This window comes from Desmodus rotundus, chromosome 10 (assembly GCF_022682495.2).
Source record: "Desmodus rotundus isolate HL8 chromosome 10, HLdesRot8A.1, whole genome shotgun sequence".
In the NCBI taxonomy this organism is placed as follows: domain Eukaryota; kingdom Metazoa; phylum Chordata; class Mammalia; order Chiroptera; family Phyllostomidae; genus Desmodus; species Desmodus rotundus.
This window is the reverse complement of record NC_071396.1, coordinates 102,776,748-102,796,155: the sequence shown is the minus strand read 5'-3', so window position 1 is coordinate 102,796,155 and position 19,408 is coordinate 102,776,748. Positions and strand designations below refer to the sequence as shown.

At 51.1% G+C, this 19,408-nt stretch overlaps 1 protein-coding gene across 1 annotated transcript in view; it reads right to left on the bottom strand.

The window, feature by feature from the left end:
* Window positions 1-673: 673 nt before the first annotated feature.
* Window positions 674-19,408, bottom strand: part of LOC112322862 (O-acyltransferase like protein) — a 50,681-nt gene continuing 31,946 nt past the window's right edge. The window contains exons 9-16 of the mRNA XM_053912251.1: window positions 16,183-16,284; window positions 10,400-10,565; window positions 8,755-8,834; window positions 5,641-5,754; window positions 4,083-4,215; window positions 3,381-3,567; window positions 1,583-1,725; window positions 674-1,289 (exon numbers count right to left, since the gene is read on the bottom strand). Coding sequence (XP_053768226.1) covers window positions 1,155-1,289; window positions 1,583-1,725; window positions 3,381-3,567; window positions 4,083-4,215; window positions 5,641-5,754; window positions 8,755-8,834; window positions 10,400-10,565; window positions 16,183-16,284 — 1,060 coding nt within the window. The 3' untranslated portion in view covers window positions 674-1,154. The remainder of the gene's footprint in view (window positions 1,290-1,582; window positions 1,726-3,380; window positions 3,568-4,082; window positions 4,216-5,640; window positions 5,755-8,754; window positions 8,835-10,399; window positions 10,566-16,182; window positions 16,285-19,408) is intronic.

The following is a 19,408-nucleotide window of genomic DNA, read 5'->3' as shown; positions in this document are numbered from 1 at the left end:
TTGTAGGGCTGCTGGGACAAAGAGCCACGGGCTGGCTGGGTGGGAACAGCAGAAATGTGTCGCCTCACTCTTCGGCAAGGCTAGACGTCCTAACCAAGGAGTGGACAGGCCCACGCTTTCCTGGGGAGGCCCGAGGGGAATCCCGCCCTGCTTTTTCTAGTGCCTGGTGCTTGGGACCATCCTTGGGGACCCTGGGCTGGCAGATGGCTATCTTCTCCCTGCGTGTCTTCACATCATCTCCCCTCTGTGCACATCTATCCCTGCGTCCCAACTTCCTTTTTAGAAGGACACAGTCATACTGGATTAGGACCACACCCCCACCCAGTGGCTTGATCACCTCTGTATAAACCCTACTCCAAATAGGGCCACGTCCTAACAGACATGGGGGTGTTAGAGTTTCATATCTTTGTTTAATCCTCACCCAAGGATAGGCTTACTGGGGGGGTGGGGGTTGGAGAGAGAGAGAGAGAGAGAGAAACATCCATCAGTAGCCTCCTGTATGTGCCCCCATCGGGGATTGAACCTGCAACTTTTTGGTGTGTGGAACGATGTTCCAACTAGCGGAGCCATCTGGCCAGGGCAGAATTTCCTATCTTTTGGGGGGAGATTAACAATTTAACTCAGGGACCAAGTTGTACAAAAGGTCGTGTTTGGAAGACTTGTAACAACAAGCCCACGAATTGTGCACACTAGTGAGTCAAATCATCCTGAGCATCGAAGAAAAAGTTAAGAGTCTACAAAGGTATTATAATAACACAAAACTATTATGGTGAGGAAAATTCTACAGTGTGATTCTAATAAGAAAAATGAGCATTTTAAGCCCAATTACATTCAATTCACTATATTTGATGTTTTCTTATGATCACTGATATAGAAAAAATACAGGATGAGACCAAAAATATTCAGATTTTTTTTTTGCTAAAAAGTACATGCAAGGGCAATTATTACACTACTAAAAAGATGATCAGAGAACTCTTCTTCCTAGTAAACACTGAGAGCTCTTTCACAGATTAAACACAGAGAACGTGAATACTATAAACATTCTCAAAATCAGATTGTCACCCTGGGCAGGGACACAGGCACATTTGTTAGGTACATGAGGCCACCCCTGCTTCCGTCCTTCACCACCAATAAAGCGCCACTTGGGGGTTTTACTAGACGGTTCCTGGCCCTGCCGGCATCCATCCCAGAAGGCACTGCTTCAGTTCCCGGCAGGGTTTCTCGATGCAGAGCGTCAGGGCCAGCCCAGCGATGAAGGTCAGCAGACAGTGTCCAGAGAAAAGGTAGAACTGGGGAGAAGGAGAGCAGAGTGGACGCAATCTTACTATCAAAGTCCTGTAGTGAGTGGACCGTAAAGTCTGCCGTCCTGGCTGCAGGAAGTGGATCTGTACACAAACAGCCCTGACCATTAAAACTGAAAGAAATAAAGCAAAGATAGGAGGCTGTGCTGCCGCCCGCCCTCCAGTAAAACAAAGAACAATAGGCCCCCCGCCAGGACAGCGCCAGGCGTCGAACAGAGCCGGCAGGCTGCCTGTGGCCCCAGAAGAGAACGTCCACGACCCGCGCAGAGCTGCAGACTCACCATGTTCGTGTCTGTGTAGTGAATGAGCGTTTCCTGAAGTCCGTTGTAGAGGATGATGACGATCGGGTGCACCAGGTAGCAAGCGTAACTGATGCTGGCCAGCAAACTCCAGATGCCGCAGGAGAGCAGCTGGGCCACCAGACCTGGAGGGAACAGGCCTCGAGTCACCGAGCCGCGAGCCCCTGTGGGGCCCGTGAAGGCACCGTGTCGTCGCTGCACCCTCCGGGTGCTGCCCCTAAGTCTGTGGACTTCTTCTTGAAAGGTCTTAGTTCATGTTTAAAAGAATGCCTGTGTGCGCGCACACACACACACACACACACACACCCAACCCCCCACTGCAGGAAGATGAAAAAGTACGAGAGGCTGATATTGAGTTTCCAGTCAGCTGACTTCCCTAGGGGGGTTTCAAACATCCTGCCTTTAAAACAAGCTGCAGTCCTTTCACTAGCCTGGGTTCTAGTTCAAGGTGCAGCCCCACGAGCTGCTAGGCCTTGGCACAAGGCAGTTAATACTTGGACTCTTCGTCCAGGATTGGGCAGCTGGCATTTGATCGACTTCTAGGTCCCTTCAAAACAAATATTCCATAATGTGGATCCCAAAGAATTCTTATTCCTTTAGAATGGGCCCACCTGCTATTAAAGTTTGAGCACCTCTGCTGCCGGGGACAGGGCACCACGGAAAGGTTTTAACAGGGGGAGAAACGTGGGCAACTCCGCAGACTAAGACCCCGGACGGAGGAACAAGCCCGGGGTGGTCTGCTTTGACACTGACCGCAGATGACAGAGACGGTGCTTCTAACCATCGACATCCCTTCTCGTCCTGCAAGTCTCAGTTAAACACTTCTCAGGTGTTCTATTTCAGGTATACGTTCCTACAGGTCATCACAGGGCCCCCCGTTTTCTAAAACTGTACCTAACCCACCACCTCCCACTTCCACCTACCAGTCGATCTTGACATCTTAAACCAGTGTTGGACACGAACTTAGGACATCGGTCACCCCTGTCCTTGTGATTGGCTACTGACAACACTCACGGCAAAGACAAATCGCTCAGGAACGAACCAAAGGGCTTGTCGGGCCCCTGGATTAACAGAGCCATCGCCCCCTGCCGGCTGACGCTACTCTGGAAGGAGGAGGCTGCACAATTGCCTCACCCTCTGACCGAAGCCCCTCCCCTCTAACCGGGACTTGCAGGGGCCCCTGGCTCGCCTCCAGCAGGACTTTCCACGTTAGGAGGAAGACTGCGACGTTTGCCACCGCATCATCATGCACGGCCGCGCCGGGCCAGGGGAGACCCTGTTCACGTTCTGAGACCCTGCGGGCAGCGCCGGATCACGGTCACAGTTGGGAGCAGTGTTAGGGTTTGGCCATGTGATCGAGAAGATTCCTTTCTTTCCATGTAAGCCCCCCTTTCTGCTTGACTTCCTGCAGGCTGATGACCAGGCTCAACAGGAGCAGGCCGGAGGGGGCCTCCATGGAGTCTCCGCCTACAGTGGGGTAAACCGAGGCCAGGCCGGGTGGCACTCGAACTCTCGTTTCCTGTGCTGGGGCTTTTCTCATGACCTTCCTGCTCTCTCCCAACGTGGAAACCAGCTTCACCGGAGAGGCTGCAGACTTTCCTTCTAGAACCTACCTGTGTACACGAGCCAGTGTGAAAATCTCAGAGTATGCGGGGTGTTTTCCCCAAGGCAGTAGACAAGTGGATGTTTGAGTTGTTCACCAACAAATAAGAGCCCCTCTGTGCACTGTTTTCACACTCGTCACCTTCACAGGGACAGTGTGAGCACACGAGCGTCATACCTCCGTAGCCTTCATGACACGCGAACACGACCCAGCCCAGGGCCGCTGCCCACAGGGTCCTGTGCAGGGCCTGGTAGACAGCAGCGGCCGCCGGACGGGTGCCCGAGGTGTCGTCCACTGTGTACGCCACGGCGACCACCGTGAACAGGGCAGCCAGGGAGCAAATCCACCTGAGCACCACCTGCACCTGCGGGGCGGGAGAGATGCCGCTCAGGGCCGGCGTGGCCGCTGTGCGTGTACTTCTGTACACTAACTGCCCCGTTTTGTGCCTCGTCATAAACCTCCGTCAGCACCCACACTGGACTAAAGTGCAGGGTTCGGGGCAGTGGTCAGGAGAGTTAGGGTGAGGGCTAGGTAGAGGACGGTAGGGCGTGGCCATGGCAGGGTAGCACAGGGGGATCCACGCAGCCACAGAGGAGTTCTGGGCCCCGACTGCAGTGGCGGTTACGCAAACCTGCACACGTGATGAAACTGCGCGGAGCTACACACCCACACGTAAGTGAGTGCACGCAACACCAGCGGATCTGAGGTCTGTGAATGGACCGATGTCACTTTCCTGGTTGTGACCGTGTACTGTAGTTGTGATACACGTCACCCATGGGGAGCTTGGGTCACAGGGACACAAGACCCATGCTGTTTTTGCCACTTGCCGTGACTCTTGAATCACTTTCAAATGAAAATGAATGAAACAAGAAACCTTGCCTTGGTTTGGAGGGTGCTCGCCTGGCGGTTTCGGTGCATGTAAATGCTCAGAAAGACGCCCACGAGGAAGGGCCCGACTCGGCAGTGGGGCTTAGTGTAGTACTCCGAGAAATACAGCGCAGCCACCTTCTCGCTGAAGCACACAAGGGAACAAGACAAAAGGCTGTGCTTGACCTGGACATGGAGAAGGGAGCCTCTCAGATGCCCACTGAGTCCGTCAGCAAATCCAAAGGGAAATTTGGGGTACCTTTGCTCATTTCCTCAGTAACGGTCTTGCTGCAGGCCACAGCCGGCTTGCTAAGGCTCCAAATCCCCTGGGCCCCTCCACCCGGGGTCCCAGGGAAATATGATGGCTGCGTTCATTTGCAGTAGTTGTTTCTGGCGGCTGCTATGTAAGGATGACTCGAAAGATGCGATTCTCAGAACTGAACCCCTTCCGAAAGAAATTAATCTCCCCCTGGGAGCTTGTACAAAGTTCGGTGGCCTGGGCCACACCCCAGTGATAAGGACCACTGGGCGAGGCAGTGGTGAGCCTCCTCTGGGTCACCTGGCCATGCCCGCAGGGGCCAATGAAGTGACCGAAGGGCATGACACTCCCAGGGTTAAAAGGCCTAGGGTGCACTCATTCATTCATTCATTCACTCATTCGTCCCTTCCTCCAATACACACTGAGCACTTAATGTGCCAGGGCTGGTCCTGGGCTATTTTACATCAGGTGGTCAACGAAGGCTGCTCTGAGAAGGTGACATTTGCACAGACACCTGCAGGAATGAAGGAGCAAGCCCTGCCAAGACGTAGATTCTAAAAGGAAAGCATTCTCGTGTAAGGGAGCAGCACGTGCAAAGGCCCTGCGGAGGGAGCACAGCTGGTGTGTGGACGTAAGGAGGCCAGCATGGCTGGTCCAGGAGTTGGCAAAATGGGGTGTGATGGGCGAGGTCAGACAGGGGCTCTGCTCTGAGAGCAATGGACAGCCACTGGGGGAATTTGAGCAGAGGGCTGGCAGGATCTGATCTTCATTTGCATCACTAACTGCTGTATTGAGAATAGATTAGCAGGTGAGTTGTACGCGTGTAGCCTGTATAATACACAGGGTGGTCATAAGGAAGCTTTGTTAGTCATACCTCACTGAGGAGGCAAAATAGCACAGTGCATAAGGTCCTCGTTCAACTCACACCTACGGCACTTAGTAGCCTGTGACCTTGAAGGGGCAACCCCAGCTTCCTCACCTTTCAGTCTCTCCATCCAACATCAGAGCCTCCCAGCAGCGGTTTGCCACTGGAGGAGAAACACAATATGGACACATGGGGGCGCTCCTCTCCTCTGAGAAGCATTTCAGTGGCCAGAGGACCCCCAGTGCCAGTTGAAAGGTTCAGAAGTTTGGAAACAAGCGTGCAATCAACTTTTTCAAACACTTCCCCACCCAGTGTTTCCAGAAGCCACTGTGCACAGCACAAACAGCCTGTCATTTACTCCCAGCCCTCCCTAGGAGGTCCCGGCCATTCTCAGGGCAGGTGGGGGGGGGGGGGGTAGAGCAGGGTGGGCTGGGGACCGCGCCTACCTGGCTTCTGAGGGAGCTGCCACAGGAAGGTCATGAGCCAGTGTGAGCAAAGCAGTGGCCATGAAAGACGCCAAGAACAGCACGGCCCCGAGGAGGACAAGGACACGTTTACTTCTGCAAAGAAGAGAGGACATTGACAAGAGTGCTCTTCAGTCTCCCTCACCGCAAAATCTGTGGCCACGAAGGACTGGAAACCTTGGTGAAGGCGAGGCCGGCCTCTAAGAGAGGCTGACGTGGAGGCGGTGGTGCTGAGTGGGGCTGGGCTGGAGTTGAAGGAGCTGAGTCAGGCCGCAGACTTGACCAGTGACCAGCTGCACGACCCTGGGCAGGACTTTGAACTTTTATTTCCTATCCAGAATGGGATAGTAAAGGCATCCTTACCTGCCTCATCCTGAGGTTGACTACACAGCTCAAAATGAGACCAGGCTTGGGAACGTCCCGTGTCACATGTGAAGTGCCGTGCAGACTAGTGGCCATTGATTTGGGAGAAAGGCACTGTCAGAGGCAGGGGGGACGCGGGTGCACAGGTACTCATTCCAGGCCCAGGATGCAGAGTCTGAGACAAATGTCGGGGAGGAAGTAGTTCACGTGGAGGTAGAAGTGAGGGATGGGGCAGTGGAACAGGGAAGCAGGAAATTCGGGGCGAGGATGAGCCATCAAGGTGGCCGATGTGCAAGTCTTCCAGAACGTTCCGCAGAGCTTCATGAAATACACCTGAATGAAAACTGTCTGGGGTGGGAGAGGGTGAAAGAGGGAAGCATTTTCCTACTGTTTTCTAGTGGGTCAAGGGAGATCCCACACAAATGAATTCCTGCACGTTTTGGGAGTGTGCGTGTATAAGTCACAGAGGGGTCATGAGGGAGTCGCAGCAGGATGTAGGAGGTTCTGGGGCAGGGCTCAGAGAGATGCACCATCTGGTTGTACCAGCTCAGAACTTTGAGGGTTGGAACCAAGCGGTTCTGCAGTGGAAATGTCGAGAGCACAGGTACAAGCCACTCCAGGCATGGCCCCACCGGGGTGATGCCTTTGACAGCCCTATTCCACGGCTTGACGTTGCCATGGTTCTTCATGAGGAAGAGATGAGCTACCACTCAGTTATCACCACAGCGATCCAGGGAGAAGAGGATTTTCATCCAGAGTGCCCTTCCAGTGTAGCATTGATGCTTGGAACGGAGGTGGAGTCTGAGCTCAGTGGTGCTGCGATTGATGAGTGATGTCTGCAGTGAGTGTGGGTGGGGCAGGTTGGCAGCACATTTATGCTGCACATTTACCACACCTGTTGCCAGACCCCCACCTCTGTCCTTAAAAGACTGGCATTCTATGCTAGTTTACTGTCTGAAGAAAATAAAAGCCTATCTTTTATCCCTCCCTTCACTTAAAAGACTGGCATTTTGTGCTAGTTTACTGTCCAAAGAAAACAAAAGCCTCCCTTTTACCCCTCCCTTCATTTAAAAGCTCAGTGTAGCTGCATAGTCACAGGCTTGGAGAATGTGGACTTGTGTCTGAGGAAATGAAATCCGTCTTCCACGGCAGCTAAGGAAGACGCTGACCTGGGGGTCAGGTCTCCTCAGTCCCGGGGACCCTCAAGTAGGTTCCCGCCAGGTGTGGCATAGGGAGGTCCTGGGAACTGATTGTCCTAGGTGGGGGGTAAACCATCCCATCTGACCGTCTCACAAAAACCCCCATTCGTCCAAGCAAATATTTGTCTAGCTCCCTGGGGGGGCTTGAGCCCCGTCCGTGGTGCCTCTTAGGAGTCCGACAAGACTGCACCAGCCAACAACCACTGTGGCTAGACTAACAGTCCCTGATAGACACTGCCACGAGCTGCATTGTGTTTCCCGGGCTTCTGACCCCCAGCGCCTCACAGTGGGGCTTTGTTTGGAGGCAGGGTCTTCAAAGAGATGATTAAGGTGAAATGAGGTCACTGGGATGGGCCGTAATCCAGTGGGGAAAAGTTTATGCCATAAAACTATTAATAAGAAACACACTAAAGTGTATATGCAGAATCCTTTCTTGCATAAAAAGCTGTGTGGAAAAGGATCAGAAGGATAGACACCAAAATATTGACAATGAATTCACATCTCCTTGAGGAGGGAATGGGTCCAGGGTGATTGTGCCCCCTCCCTTCATCCTAACAGGGTTTTTTGTTGTTCTTGGGGTTTGTGTGTGTGTGTGTGTGTGTGTGCGCTTTATCCTCACCTGAGGACAATTTTCATTGCTTTTTAGAGAGAGAGGGAGAGAGAGAGAAACATCAGTGCGAGAGAGAAGCATTGATTGGTTGCCTCCCCTATGCATCCAGACCTGGAATTAAACCCACAACCTAGGCATGTGCCCTGACCGGGAATTGAACCCGCAAACTTTTGGTTACAGGACAATGCTCCAACCAACCAAGCCACACTAGCCACAGCCATCCTAATGTTTTTTCCAATGTTCTTCAATTTAACAAATGAGAAGAATAAATCTTTTAAAATGTGGCATGGATAAGGCACAAACTGTCAGTTTCTCCATGAATTATTGAGGTCTTAGTTTAGAGCTTTCCTAAAACTAACAAAAATTCAGGTGATAAATCTCCAACAGGGAGAAGCAGGTATACTGATGGATTGCTTGGGGTGCGGTAAATCACTTCACTCTCTCTGGAGAGCAATCTCACAGTATGTCACAAAATCGTTCCTATCCTTTGACCTACCAATTCCACTTGCATACATGTCCCCAAGGAAATAACTAAGAGAAAGGGCAGCGTGTTCCAAGGCTCTCACCGCAGTGCCATTCATAATTGTGAAAACTTGGAAACAATCTGGATGCCCAGTCATCAAAATAACAGTTAATCCTGAAACCGACAAGCACACAGGTCACGTCACTATGTGGGAATGTCTATAGGAACAGTGTTCCACGGGAAACACTCCGGTCAGAACTCTGCAAGGACACAGACTGGTTTGCGGGACGAAGACTGGAGGGGAACGTTGGAGAAGGTAGACGGTGGACGACTGTGTGTGGCAGACTTCTGAGAGGTTCGTAGCCCCAGGGCCCAAAGCGGCTCCCCCCAGAACTGGAGCGCCCTCTCGGAGTTCTGTGGGACAGGACACACAGGGAGAAACATGTCCCCATGAGACTCACTTTCCGTGGACGAAGACAATCACTGGCGTCATGAGGTGGAAATGAAAGTCGTTGGCAAGGTACCATGTCCAGCCGTTGCACTGAAAAGACAGCAAAGGTGAGCTCTCTCCGTCACTGACCAGGTCTACCTGTCACTGTCCTCCCGCCTGGACTGGGAGAGCAGTTCGGTGGAGAAGTGGGGGGGGGGGGGGTCCGCAGGAAGAGCTGGGACTTTTGAGTCCCAGATACCTCACCACATCTAATCTTTGTAACAAGCCTGGATGGTAGGTTCCCATTTCCAAAACAGACATTCATTTTTCTCTCTTGCTTAAAAAATAAAGCTCATCTCCAAGGACAGTGGTGGGAACCAAACTCTATCATGTTACACAAGTGCAAGGCTTAATTATTGTTCTGGGGTGGCAGAGGCAGAAGGGTCACTGCGGTTCTCGCCTCCTGGCCTCACCCACCCTCCCCAACCCCCACTCTAGGAGGAGAGAATGAACCCCTTCAGAGTGGAGGCCTAGCTCCAGACGAGTTAGTGGGAAACGCAGAGTTCCCACGCATGATTGACATGAGACCGTCTGGCCCGAGCCACCTCTTTCCACAGGCTGTCCGCGTCTGTGCAGAAGGAGGCAGCTACCTGTCTTTCTCCTCCAGTGTGGAAGCCCCTGGGGGCCATCTTCTGGCTTCAGCAACAAAAGGCACCTTGGCCTCCCCGCCCACCCCCTCCATTCAAGGAAGACCGGATTTACCCAACAGAAGTGACAGCTTTCTCTGTGCCACTGGAGACAAGTTCCAGGGTGGGGAAATGTGTGAGGTCTGAGACGTGGCAGCCCTCACCCCCCTGCTTCCCAGGATCTAAGGTGGACTTGACCTCAGAGAGGCGACGCAGCCCAAGCCAGTCTGCAGCCTCCATGGCCCGCGTCCCAGACGTGGGCCCACCTGAAGGCAGTGTGATGGTGACGCCTGCCCTGTCTGTCGGGGCTGCCAGGCCCTCGTGCACGGAAGGCAGCGTCTAGTCGGTAAGTGGTTCCCTGCGTCATGGCCCCACTCTAGTGGCCCTCTCTTCGGCTGCACTTGCAAGGCGTATGCTGAGCCAGGGACATGGTGCAGCTACAGCTGTCTCACTTGCATTTGCTCCAAGTTCACCACGAGGAAATTAGGGCTTTGGGGAAGCCAAGCCCGGTGTAAGCAAATGTTGTTGCCCTGTCAGATCTGGCTTGAAATGGAATAGAATTCATTACGGCGAGGGCGTGGTGCGTCATTCCACCCCATCATAGGCCGTCTGTGTGGAGGTGAAGAAACTGTCCATCACCCGGGGTGCCATGGACTGGGACAGGACCCGTGATGAAGCAGGGTCAGCTGCGTTCAGGACATGCCCCCAGATGGCTGGCCCCACCATGCCCAGCCCCCTGATTCCTCCTCTGCTTCTCCCAGCCACTGCCCCTGCCAAGACTGGTGTAGTCACCACCCCTCCATCCCCAGAGACTAGCCTCCCTGCTCACAGCCCGCCTTCCCACAGCATCACTGTTTCTGCAGAGAGTATGCCAGGAGAAAGGGGACCGGACGCCTCCAGGTGGCCCGTGGGAAGTTCACGGGACCTTGAGACATGAGACATGGCCTTTGCACCCACCTGCCCCTTCGCAGCCAATGCCTCGGGACTCACCGCATTCCGGACCGACAGGAAGTTATTCAGCAACAGCAAGTTCGTCCACCACGCTTGCCGGCAGTTGTCCAGGTGGAGCTTAGGCACTTCCCAGACGGGTCCCCAGGGCACGAGGGGGAACACTCCAACCAACAAGCACACGGAATACATGTGGAGAGGCTGCAAGCTGGCAGAGGAGAGAGGGCGAGAGAAGGTGACTCGGCAGTGGGCCCGCTCCATCCCCCGGGTAGGCACATGGAGACGGGGTAAGATGTCTAACACAGACAAGATGCTCTCCAACACTCGTGGGTCCAGAATCGTTTTGTGTGCACCTATCACGTGCTGGCTCGGGAGCTGTTGGCACCAAATACTGTTTGTTGTTCATCGAGCACGTCGTACCTGTCGGCCACTGAGCTGGGAACGTTTTAGATACTTCTAACCCTCAAACTACTTGTGGCAGGTAACTATTACCTCCGTTTTACTGACAAGGAAATCGTGGCTCGGGGAAGTTCGGGCACCTGGCCCGAGGGGGCTCGACCTCACAGCGGTAGGCCTGCCGTCAGTTCTCGTCCTTCCCAGGTGGCCTCCCTGGATGAAAATGTCTTCCTCCCTCCCTCTGTCCCTCTCTCCCTTCCTCGATTTATGTCTTCCTTCCTTTCCTCATACCCTTCCTCCTTCCAAGAGGGATTTGAAGCAGCTATGAAGATGATGGATGAGGCATCCGGTGTCTAGACCAGTGCTGTTCGATGGAAATACAATTCCAGCCATATCTGCCCCCTAGTATCCTGGTGGCCACGTTTTCAAAAGTCAAAAGAAACAGGTACAATTCATTTTAATGATATACTGTATTTTGCTGTGTATAATGTGCACCCACGTTTTGGGCCCAAACTTTCAGGGAAAAAAATCTTTCATTTTAATTTTTAATGCAATTATTTATTTATTTATTTATTTATTTATATTTAGAAACAAAAATGATTATCATATATCCAGGGCATTATTTTACATACAGATATCGTTATTGCTTTCTAGAGTTACACTTTTAACACATAAGCATAAATAAAATAATTAAAGCCCTGACTGGTGTGGCTCAGTGGATTGAGTGCTGGCCTGCAAATCAAAGGGTCACTGGTTCGATTCCCAGTCAGGGCGCATGCCTGGGTTGTGGGCTGGGTCCCACGTAGGGGGCACTCAAGAGGCAACCACACATTGATGTTTCTCTCCCTCTCTTTCTCCCTCCCTTCCCCTCTCTAAAAATAAATAAATAAAATATTTTTAAAAAATAATTAAAAACACTTATATAGATACAGAATTAGTTACTACCCATGTATAATGCACATCCCTTAAAAATTTGGGCCAAAAAGTATGCATTATACACGGCAAAATATGGTACTTTATTTAGCCCAACAAGTCCATAATCTTATTATTTCAACAGATAACCAATATAAGAAACTATTGAGTAATTTTGCATTCTCTTTTCTCTTACTAAGTCTTTAGAACGTGTGGCAGCAGATCTCTGGGGCCCCGTGTCTGGTGGCCACCTACAGGACAGTTCGGGTGGCAGGCGTTCCAGCAAGGCTGTGGCAGAGAGGCACATGCCATTCTGGGCGGGCTGTGGTCAGAGAACTTCTTTTAAAAACCACATTTAAAAGCCCAGGGTAGTGCATCTAAGGGCAGAGCAAACGGCCCAGCAGCACCTCCATCATCTCAGTGGGGCTGTCAGGGCCCAGGGTGAGGGGTTGACAGTAGGAAGGGTGGGACTGCTGTCGGTGTCCCTTCAGCTTCATGGGTCAGTACCTAGCCTCTGGTCTGCACTCAGGACCCATACCCATGGGCCTCCTGTCCTTCCCACAATGATAAAATCCCTCCTAGGGAGTGTCCGGGCAGGCAGGGAAATGCAGGGAGCAGGGTTAGAATTGCCCAGCAGAGTTAGAGAGCAAGGGCACTGGACTGCCATAGATCAGCTCAGGCAACAGCCACAGACCCCACCCTGGGTGCTGAGCCCCACCGGGTGCTGGGCCCTCCCTGGGTGCTGCACCCTCCGTGGGTGCTGGGCTCTGCCAGGGTGCCCAGCAGTGGCTCCCACTGGCCTCCCTTCCCACAGTCTGTCTCCTCCCCACTCCCCCAGAGAGTGAGTTAGCCCCTGCTTCCATCTGAAGCACAGCTCAGGTCAGACGTCCGCAGGAGGAAGTGTGGTACAGTCTGCACCCCCCACCCATTATCCACAGCCCTTCCTGGGGCACTCGTGAAAATGCAGCCTCTGCATCTGGGGTTGTGGGGACGGGGCAGAGGCTGCTGGGTGGGCCCAGAGTCAGGAGTGAGGCTATCGGGAAAGAGCAAGAAATGTGAGTTCTGGTTTTGTCTAAATTTTTCAAACTGAAAAAATCATATCACTTCTGTGTTTCCTCTCTATGCAAAACACAGGTGATGATTTCTTCTGTTCTTCAAAGAAGAAGGATTTCTGCCTCCTTAGATTTTTTTTGAGAATTAAATGAGATCAACAAGAAGACAGTTTGAAACATTGAGAGTGTCATATAAATATACAAGTGCTTCAGTGTTTCCACGTTTCCAGAGACTTAAAGTCAGAGTAGGTTTTCAAAGACGAAATACTGTCTTTGTGCAATACTGGCCACGCTGTGGAAGTGTGAGAAGCAGGGCTCTCAAACCATCAGTTACACTGGTAGGGATTTACCTGCAAACATGCTCACACAATGGCACAAATACACACACACGAGCGTGGTATCATTATTTGAAATAGCAAAACACTGGGAAATCTCCTCCATGCCCATCAATGGGGCCAGGTTATGTACATGACAGTCTACCCACACAGCGCCATCCTGGGCCACCTTTCAAATCAGGGAGGTGGGTCCTTGCATGCAAATAGCATATGCCAATGCCAAACCATGAAGTGGAAAGAGCTATGTGGAAATAGTGTATATAGTATTGCATATAGCATAATCCTAGACATTAAAAAAAACACAATGTGTAGAAATACATGGAAAGTCTCCACAAGAATCCACAAGAAACTGTTCACAAAGGTGCCCCGTGCAAAGTGAGGCTGGCGGGGCCCTGTCATAGAGAGGTAATAACTGTCTGTTATAGTTAGACGTTTCTGTCACAACCTATCTTTTAAAAACCTCATTGTTTAAATGTGGGTCCTGGTAGGAAGAATCACATCGTCTTAAGGGTCTGGAGCATTTACTCTCCTCCCTTCCCATGAGACCATCTCTGTGCTGACTGACCCCTTGAAGTTGGGTTTTTGCATTTCTTTAGGACGTGCAGTAGCTCCCCTCTGGTGCGCTGCCTCCTGCCCCTGCCAGGTCGCCGTCTGTCCTCGGGCACGTGATCCTCAGGGAATGTACATGTGACCACACCCTTGCCCTACGGAATACAGGAGACGCCCAAGGTTCTTGGCTTGGAATAAAATGGAAAGCCCTTCAGGTGGCCCCCAGACCCTCCAGGACTGGGGCCGCCCACCCACCCAGCCTGCCTCTCTGACCTCGTTCCTCTGTTCTCCACTGCAGCACCCTCGGGCCCCTTGAGGTCCTTCAAACACACCAAGCATGCTCCCTCCTCAGGGCCTTTGTCCTTGGTCCCCCCAAATGGACCCTTCTTCCCCCAGAGCATTTTCTTTACTTAGAACATTTCTTGACAAATGTCACCTTCCCTGACCACCCTAACAGAGGAAGACCCTGTCTTATTTCCTTCTCCAAATTATCACTTTGTGCCCTTTATCGTCACTGACCTGTTATAAATTTATTTGCATATTGCAACTGAATGTTGCCGGCTTATTTTTTTATTGTCTATCTCTGTTCACCAGAATGTAACCCCCATGATGGAAAGCACTGTGCGATTTATTAACTGCTAAATCCTCAGGGCTTAGCCCAGCGCCTAGCACATAGCGGGCCCTCAGTGAATACAGAATGGGGGTGTGAACTAACGATCTTACTCCCGCTCCTCTTGGAGGTAAGCAGGCAAGTAACCAGTCGTAGTTGAACAGTAACAGAGAGTTTGCCAGCATGAGTGAAAACCTCAGAGGACATGGCTCCTTTTCCACTGGGTTTACTGTGAAGAGGATGAGTCAAAACAATGGGTTGGGAACAGTCCCCTCCATTGTCAAAAGCATGGTCCCAGGTTGGACTCCTTCTCTTCCTGGCCCAATATGGAACTCTTCCAGACCTCCCTGTCTCAAGAATGTCACCACCATCTGCCATGTTGCTCAGGCCAGGAATGGGAGTGTCCTTGACTTGCCCTCTCTCCATTCCCACTGGCAATCGCCACTCCAAATCCTGCTCTCCAGCCCAGATGGTGCAGCAATGTGCTCACCAGGGTCCTTGCCTCCATCTTGCCCCATAATGCCTCACCACCCCCCATCTCCCACTCTGACCTCTCCCTGCCTGCCACCGTGGCTTGATCTGTCTGGTGAAACACTTCTTGCTCCTCAATCCCAGCTCCAGGATTTTTCCTCTGAAGCAAGTTTACCAGGCAGAACCCACCACGCTCTTGAAAGCCCCACCGCAAACCCTAACCACCCCATCTTATCACTGTGAACCCTGGGCCTGAACGCCACTCCCTCTCGACCCGAAGACTCAGGCCTGGCAGGCTACTTGATCCAGTGCCACACCCCCAAATACAATGACAGAAGAGTGTTCTGTCCTCCCCAGGATGAGGGCTAGGTTGAACAGTGCTTGGAAGAAAGCCCACGGCCCTGGCAAAAGCAAGCCAATAAAGGTCTTTGCCTTAGCTTGCACTCATTCTTAACCTATTTACAGGAAAAGTCAAAAGGCGTAAATAGCAGTAACAATAGTAGTAATGATAACTTACATTTATTGAAGGCTTACTGAGTGTCACGTACTTTTCTAAGTGCTTTACGTCCATTATCCCACTTACCCCTCATGAGAGTGCAAGGAAGTGATGTCATTATTCTCTCCACTTTTAAGATGAGAAAACTCAAGTACAGGGAGGCTGTGACACTCACCCAAAGTCACACAGCTGGTAAGTGAGGAGCCAGAAAACAAGCCCGGCAGATGAGCAACTTCCCCACTCCATCCCGTTAGCCCAGAAGATGGCTTCAGTACTGCCCCCCCACTCCGATGCCATGTCACCACAGTACAGTGTGACAGGGGGGCATGGGCCCTGAGGAATGAGAGTTGGCCTCTAGCTCAGCAAGAAATTGATTTGGAAAATATAGAAATGGAGGGGTTGGGTTCCATGAGTTGAAGGTCATTTCTCTCTAAACACAGACTGTCTATTACATGCCTGCCACTCTGCTGTCCCACCGATTTCATGTTCTGTCCCAACACTGCTGTCCTTCGGCCCCCACCAACCACACACTCATAAAGATCATCATCCTGCCTCTTTCCCAGCAGAATGGCCGCTGTCCCAAGCATCAGCCAGCCATCTGCCGGTTGTATCTTATTTTCTCTTCGTCCTTACCGTTAACACTTTTATTTACAGGATCCAATTACTACCAATTGCAGAAGCCGTACAAATTCTCCTGGTGAATGTAGATTCCGTGAATATCTGACAGTACATTTATTGGAATCTGCTGCCCATCAGCTTAAGGAATAAGGATGTTTTTGCTGGTCTAAGAGCTCAAATTTTATTAGGACAAATACCATGAAAACTGGAATCTCCCATTGGCAAAAGTCATTAAGCCAGTAAAAGCCAACTATATTTAAGGAAGAAAATGATGTCTCTCCATTTATTTTTCTTTAAAAATTATTTCAAAAGAGGGTTAGAGAATTTAAAGATCAGAAATTATTACACAGCCATAGTAAATTGAGAAATTATATAAATAAACTTACCGTATAAAGCGATTAAAGTAGTATCTCAGTATGATATGAGCAGTTATTCCTTTTTCTGAAGACTGCTGCATCTTTAAAAACGACTTCACACTTAACCAGCCACTGGGAGAGAGAGAAGAGTCGTCACAGGAATTACCTACCCATGATACAGCTCATCCATCGGTTGATTAATTTGGTTGTCTCTATCAGGGCAGGATAAATGTTGCAATAACAAAACTCCTCCAAGCATTAAAACAACAATCATCTTTTTCCTGCTTATGCCCACGGCCATCCACTTTGGGGTCAGCAACTTCCACACCGGGGCCCCAGGATGGTGGAGTCTCCAACTTCACTGGAGATCACAGCAGAGGACGAGAGAGTTCTGGAGGGCCTCAAACCAGCAGTCACCTGTCCTAGCCCAGGAAGGCCGTGTTTAAAGCTCTCAGCATGAGGCCAGTACCAGGTCGGGCCTAGCGATGTGGCCCACCAACCACTACGGGGCCAGAAAATCTCATGTTACCAAGTGTCTGGAGGGAGGAGAGCCGGAAATATTTGGTGAATACTAATCAGTGCCACACTGGTCTTGGCAATGAAATAATGTCAAGGCCTTTCGTTTCTTCCCCAGTCAGGGCACATACAAGAATAAGTAGAACAACAACAACAAAAAAGATCTCTCTCTCTTTCTCTCTCTTCCTCTATAATCAATCAATAAAATTGTTTTAATCATTTATTTCTATAGTGCCATGTCATTTTCAAAGTACCATCACTGGGGTTGTTTTTGCTTCTTGAGCCCTACCAGCTACTTTGCAACGGCTTTTGAGTGAATAATCAAATAAGTGAATAAACAGCCCTATTAGGTAAAGGGGACGGTATTACCGATCCTGCCTACCTAATACAGACATTAAGACTCCAAGACGGTTACGTGGGTTGCCCAAGATCCCCGTGAGAATTCCCAACCAGCACATCCCGATGACAAATTCAGAAGCGTTCAGTTAAAGAAACTGAGGTCAGGCCTTTGAGTCCTAATGTGATGGTAAAGGAGTTTGTGAGTTTCCGGTCCTCGGTATAAAAAGGATCCTTGTGGGCGTTTCCCTGGGGAATGACTGCATTTCCTCTACAAAAGGCCTCGCATGTTGGGTGGGACTTGGAAGGGATCAGGGAGGGTTGGAGGATGTCTTCATTGTCTGCCAGCTAGAATTTAGAGAGAATTTATCCAAGAAAGAGACCCCGCAGTGTGGAATTAGGAAGTTAGTTCTCATTCTGGCCTCCTCTGAAGTTCAGGAAGAAAGAACCAGGGGCCTGAGCAAGCCTGTCCTTTCAGCATGGCCAGCTTCCCTCAGTGAGTGTGGTTGCTAAGCAAGGCCTGGGTCTCCCTCTGTGTGCGGGCATGCGCCGTCCAGCCTTCCAGTCCAGAAAGACAGGACACAGGAAAGGCTGGCAGGAACACAGGCTCTGAGCAACCTAAGTGGTTCCAGGGGACCGAGAAGAGCCAGAGACCTAAACAGACTGGGGGGGAAAGTGAAACCCTGCAATAGAGAAGTCACCAGAGAGGCAGAAAGGGACTCTAAAACATCGCCAGTTAACCCTTCATGTCTTTGCTTTTCCTGTGTGAACCCATCAGTGGCATCGTGGTTAAGACATAGTTTTGCCATGAAACACTCATTCCACTTGACCTCTGATTCTAACTTTCCCAGCTGGGGGACTCGGGTAAGTTATTTCATCTCTGAACCCCAACTCTCTCATCTGTGAAATGGGCCTGACGTTGGTTCTGGCTCCGTAGGTCGATGGGGAGACGCGTACCGGATGGAAAATTGTAAGCTCTTAGAGTGGCCATATATACGGGCTATCATTCTTAGCAATGTTTCCATTGTTCAAACACAAAGTTCCCTTAAAAGAGTATACGCACTTTACAAAGTAGTAAAATGAAAATTGTAAGGAAAAAATAGTTACTGAGACTGGCAATGAAAAGTAAACGCAAACAGCGGTGTAGAAAAAAATGTATTTCTTTGTTTCTTAGACGGTCCTGGGATCTATGGTACACGGTTCAGGGTCCGAGTCCTCACCTCGCCGGGGGCTCAGTCCATGGCGGTGGCAGCAGCTGGACGGCTTGTACCCACCCAGGTGTCTGATTCGGTGGGTTTGGGCCCACCTGAGAACCTGCATTTCGAACAAGCTTCCGGGCAATGCTGGTGCTACTGTGCAAGCACGAGACTCTCAGACCCTCTGGTAGCAGGCACAGCTCTCCCCAGGCTGCCTACCGACTCAGCTGTGAGGGGCGTGTAGCTTTGCAGTTTTCTTGGACATTTGGAATTTCACTCACCTGGGTCTGTGTTTTGGATACCTCGGGGCTGACCCCATGGTTCCTCTGTTGTCTCAGTTTCCCACTGATGGCCCAGGATGAGCGGTGGCCTCTCATGTCCTTCATTCTTCCCTCCTAGTGGCAATTCTGCAGCTTGAGCTTGGCTGTGGTTCAGCCATCCTGAGCCGGCCTTGCCAGCCGCCCTCCCAGACCTTGGAGCTCTGCCCACAAGCGCATTCAGCATATGGTGTTGGGTGGGATTTTTCTATTGTTTTTTGTTTTTGTTTGTTTTTGCCTTGTTCGTATCAGCCTCCTTTGCAGGGAGCAGAGTTCTGGTCTTTGCTGGGCTGTGGACAGACTTCCCTGCCCTGGGCAGCTGCCCTAGGTCTCCTGCAGCCACGCTTCATCTCCGGGTTAGACCCACCTATGCCCTGTTGGAAAGTCTGCTGCCAGTGGCTCCATATCTCTGCTGGGTTTGCCGCCGATGGTGGGCTCTGACCCTTGCCTGTCTGGGCTACTGTCTGTTGTCACCTTGGCCACCTCCTAGCATGAGCTGTTGCCCTAGTGGGCAGGCTTCAGCTTATTCTGCGCCCTACTTTTTCTGCCCCAAGAAACCACCACAGTCTTGAGATAAGACAATTAAGAAATCATTCCAACAAGGCTGTACTGAGCAGTGTTGCCTGCCTGGCACTGCGCTTGGCACCGGAGATAGCAGCACATGAAACAGAAAACATCCGGCCTTACATTCCAGTGGAGACAGACGAGAGACAGACAGACAGACAGACAGACAGACAACCGGCTATAGTGATTAGATAAAGAGAAAGAAACAAATCAGGGAAAATGAAGGAGAGTGATGGGCGGGTCATTTTAAATAGGGGACAAGGAAGGCCTTGTCAGACTCCTTTCTGGGCTCCTCCTCTTATTTCCAGCTTCTAAAGGCTGGGACAT